This window comes from Hydractinia symbiolongicarpus, chromosome 14, assembly GCF_029227915.1.
Source record: "Hydractinia symbiolongicarpus strain clone_291-10 chromosome 14, HSymV2.1, whole genome shotgun sequence".
NCBI lineage: Eukaryota > Metazoa > Cnidaria > Hydrozoa > Anthoathecata > Hydractiniidae > Hydractinia > Hydractinia symbiolongicarpus.
Window position 1 is genome coordinate 10,853,433 of NC_079888.1, and position 4,341 is coordinate 10,857,773.

At 33.8% G+C, this 4,341-nt stretch overlaps 1 protein-coding gene across 1 annotated transcript; it reads right to left on the reverse strand.

Moving 5' to 3' along the window:
• Window positions 1–1,152: 1,152 nt before the first annotated feature.
• LOC130625581 (uncharacterized) lies at window positions 1,153–3,846 on the reverse strand. The gene is made up of 3 exons (XM_057440686.1): window positions 3,041–3,846; window positions 2,454–2,624; window positions 1,153–2,238 (listed from the first exon to the last, which is right to left on the reverse strand). Exons 1-3 carry the CDS (start codon window positions 3,357–3,359, stop codon window positions 1,916–1,918), a joined length of 813 nt encoding a protein of 270 aa, XP_057296669.1. The 5' UTR covers window positions 3,360–3,846; the 3' UTR covers window positions 1,153–1,915.
• Window positions 3,847–4,341: the final 495 nt, after the last annotated feature.

A 4,341-nucleotide genomic window follows, 5' to 3' on the forward strand; every position in this document is an offset into this window, starting at 1 on the left:
ATTCACCCCTTTGTCAAATTGCTTAAATATACACTTTCCTAAAACTTGTCAACAAAATTCATTGTAGAACTTTACGTAAATGTGTTATAAACCATGTATGAGTACTGTGGACAAATTTCAAGCCTCTGGTGATACCCCAGAAAAAGTGCTAACTGAAGCAAAATACAATGTTAGAAAAACCACGAGCTGAATACTGATTGAATTAGCCTTGTAACGAGAAAGAAACCCTCATAATATATTATCGAGAGTGTTGTATTTAGGATGCACCTATCAATGTTACAACCTCGTTCCCAGAGCATCTTTTCTTTTCGATTAATTTGATAGCGGGCAAAAGTTGGCTACTCTGTAATAACGTCCCAGGGGCCAAGAAATCCTGGGGACGAGGATGTCAATTTTGCAGTAAGCGACCATACCGTATTCCATATGCATGTTTCAATACTGTTCTCGAATAATTTGATAGATCTCATGTTGATTTTCACTACTTATGGAGGTTAAAAAGTCGTTTTCAAAGGTCGCTGCATTTAATGTGCGGCTATATTTTAGCCCGTGGAAAGTCCACGGGCTGGTCCTTCTAATATATTCTAACCCTCTTATTACCCTTTGTTATGCACATCCCAGTCACCGTTGTTTTGCGAATCCCATAAGGTTCGGGTACCATTTTGAAAAAAATTAGCTGTAAAAATTCTACGAGTTCACCAGTATTTATTTTTATTTCTAAATTATCACTTGCGTACATATCCTAGGCATCGCTTATTCGTGCATACTTGGCATAAAGTAATGATTCGACTGCCATTTTAAAAATCCAACTTTTTCTTGTGGCACTAGCAAAGCAACATAAAAAAAAACTGTATCAATCAAAGGTGGCAATTACAACTGCGAGCATCTTCAACATCCGATATCAAGTAATAGTTTTGAAATTTGCAGGGTAACAGAGATATTGTTTTAGAATGCGAGGTAGTTGAAAACTGCATCCTCGTTAAACAACTTTCACATGACCATTAACATTAGTGCTTGCATTACTCCTCACAATTTATAGCTCGGGCCCATGCAAGATAACCACAAAATGATATTTTCTTATTCTGATAAGCACTTTTCTCCTCAATCATTGATTTGGTTTCGTTTTCAGTTAAGAAGGGCAACAAGAGAAACCTGTATTATTTTGCATCTTAATGCCTCTATTTTTATCAAAAAAAAACAAACAATTTTTCTCTCCTGTCTATTCGTAGAAGCGAAATCGATATATTGGGCATGTCTTATGAGAACATAGCTACAACATTTCAAAGATGTGGAAATTCAACTAACAAATATTACCTTTAATTTTAAATATCTATTAATAAAAATGGGTATCTTTATTATGCTATATGATGTTTAAAGTTAATAGAAGATTAAACAAAATATTTCAAAAATCATGGAAAAGGCAAAGCAAAATACTCTGAGAACGAGGTTGGGTTTTCGAGGTTCTTCTGATTATCATATTATGAAGGATTTTTAGAAGGTGACTCATTGTCATTTCATTATACAAAGCTGTTTTTGCAAAATATAAAAATCAATAATATACATTTGTAAGACACAAAAATAAACCTGTATTTAAATTTTTTAAGTACAAAACAGTAAGATAATAGAGATTAAAGGTATTATAATTAAGGCAAATTTCTACTTAACGAGCTATTAAACTCATAAAAACTTATATAATTAGGAATTTTTGTAGATTTCCTAATCCAATGGATGGAAACAAGTGAAGTGGGAAGAATTGAAATCTCAAGAATTCTAAATGTAACTATAAGGAACAATTAAAATTTTTTCTCTTATTTTGAAGTGACTCATCAATTGCAAAACGAGATTCGCTAAAAGGTCAAATTACGCTCTACATAAAAAACCTCAATCCAGTGAATAGTGTACGCAAAGTCAAAGTATTTTAAACTGTCATAAAAGAAAGTAAAAAGGGTAGGACAACGAAAACAAAAGCCTGCCTAATATGACCTGCACTACTGCAATCTTTCTCCGCAGGGCATGTTTTGCATTTTTCGCATTCAGGGCATTTAGGTTTGTCAATTCGTTCTCCTTTCATGTTAAATTTCTTGAAAAAGTATTCTTTTTGAGGCTTGGCTTCTGATTTGCACTCATCCGGCAAATCAAAATGGCGGGCAGCAGGGATACTGTCGTTTCGTGGATACAGATAATACTCGCTGAAGGAGGCACCTCCAATGTTTTGAACAGTGAAAAGTTTCGCGTAGGTACCTAAAAAGATAGAAATCCCATAAAAGCAAAAAACATATTGTCCCCTACATAATTACGCACACGCTACAAAAGACATCACGTTTTTCATTGTACAGAAATGCAAGAAGGTAATAAGCGGTGAAAATGTGATTACATTTGTTTAGAACCTCAGAAGCGACAACCGAATGCAAAATTTGCTAGTACAACAAAGAAAAAACTTTATCAATGTCGCTTACCGTCTCTTTCGTCAATCACTGCAACACAACTTAACGGGCCAACACCATCTAGGGCGGTGCCCATGTAGAGTTCAGCTTTAAATGTTTCGTTCTTCTCATATAATTCAAACCTTCCCATGGATTTCAGATAATTATGATCGTAACCTTGAATCTCCATTGTATAGTTAAAATCTACGAAGAGAATCCGAATCGATTACATTTCTTAGGAAAAACGAAATTGTAGTTTCGGCTAGACGGGGAAGATTTTAGTTTCTTTCCCCAGACTAATGGAGGTCATGAGGTAAAAAAAGAAATATCAATTATTTAAAAAGTAATCATCAAAGCTCATTAATTATGACGATTTAGGCATTGATTTTTTAAATTAATCAATCTTTCCCCGGTAAGATATTACATTTGTACTTTTAACTTGTGAAAATGTTGAGTTAGTGACAGGTATATTTTTCAGCTGTTGCATCTCGGAAAGGAAAAATGCAAATGGGGTCATGGGTATTTAAATGCGCTGGCTTGAGCTCTGCAAACTAGTCATCAAGCTATAAATACAACATGACATGTAGCAAAATACACAAAACAAAGTTGATTTAGCTTACCCACAAATTCCACACATTTGTATCCTTTGCTTTGATTAGTAGCATCTTTCGGGACAAGTTCGTATGCGTTTGTTTTAAAAAACCAAAAATGCGCCTGTAAATCCTGGCCTCGTTTTCCAATACCAAGAGCTAATTTTTGTTGAGGATCATCTTGATACCAGTACGAGTGAAATGACAGACCATCTCTTGCCCAGCCTTTAAACCTGTAAACACCTTCGCTGCTTTGATTAAGGAAGGGAGTTATTTTACCATGGATGACGGTATTTGCTGAGATGATTTGCAGTAAACACGTGCTCAAAATATATAAGAACATCTTCATTGGTTTTCGTACAACTCTGACCGCCCGTCTTCGACTTGTTGATCAGAAATAAATCTTTGACCCGTGCAAAAAAAGTTGTTTAAAAACTCTCCATCGCAGAGTAAATATCTTGGTAATTAAAAAGAATAAAATCATCAATTATTCCTTCTAATTTCTAACCCTTCTTAATGGTTGACACAAATAGAACAATAATCTTTCTGTTTATACAGCTTCTTTGCAACCAATCACAATATGTGGTATTTACTTTTGATAACATCGGTGCAGAATTTAAACCTTGTTGATTTAGCAACAACAAAAAAGAACTTAAGTTTACATAAAATAAACTCACAAAAGAATGTTTTATTGACTACTTTTAACCCTTCGTGTTTGTTTGTCAAACTTGCCACCAGGCCTTACCAATACGTAAGGCTTTTTGTGTATATGCAACGGTCGTTCATTTCAAAAATGAAACAAAGAAACAAAAAAGAAGTTCTGGGAACGAGATTGTGCTTGTGTGAACATAAATTTTGACATTGTGCTGCAAATATACAATCACTATGCATCAAAATCTCTTTTTTTGTGTTTCCTCAGGCTTTCATGCGACTGTGCAGGTTTCGAAATGTAAGGCATCTTGGAATGACACCAAAAATTACAGTGTTTTGATTTTATGATTTTCTTAGTAAGGTGTGAGTAAGGGAAAGCAGTGCTATGTATTAAAATTGTGTAACTAAAATTGAATGGTGGTCAATGCATTGACTTAGTTATATTCCAAAAGCATATAAAATTATCTAGACAACGATCTAAATATTATTTAAAAAAAATAATTTTAGATCATAAAAAAAACGCCCTAAAATGACCCCCTTGTATAGAAAATTTGTTCCATTTACAAAAGTAAAAGATTTTCATACATTCTGTTTGCAATTTTTGTATTCACTATACATATATCTCGGGAGCATTTTTGAATTATGCTTTGAATGTTTTAACTTTTAAAGATATTTCCAAT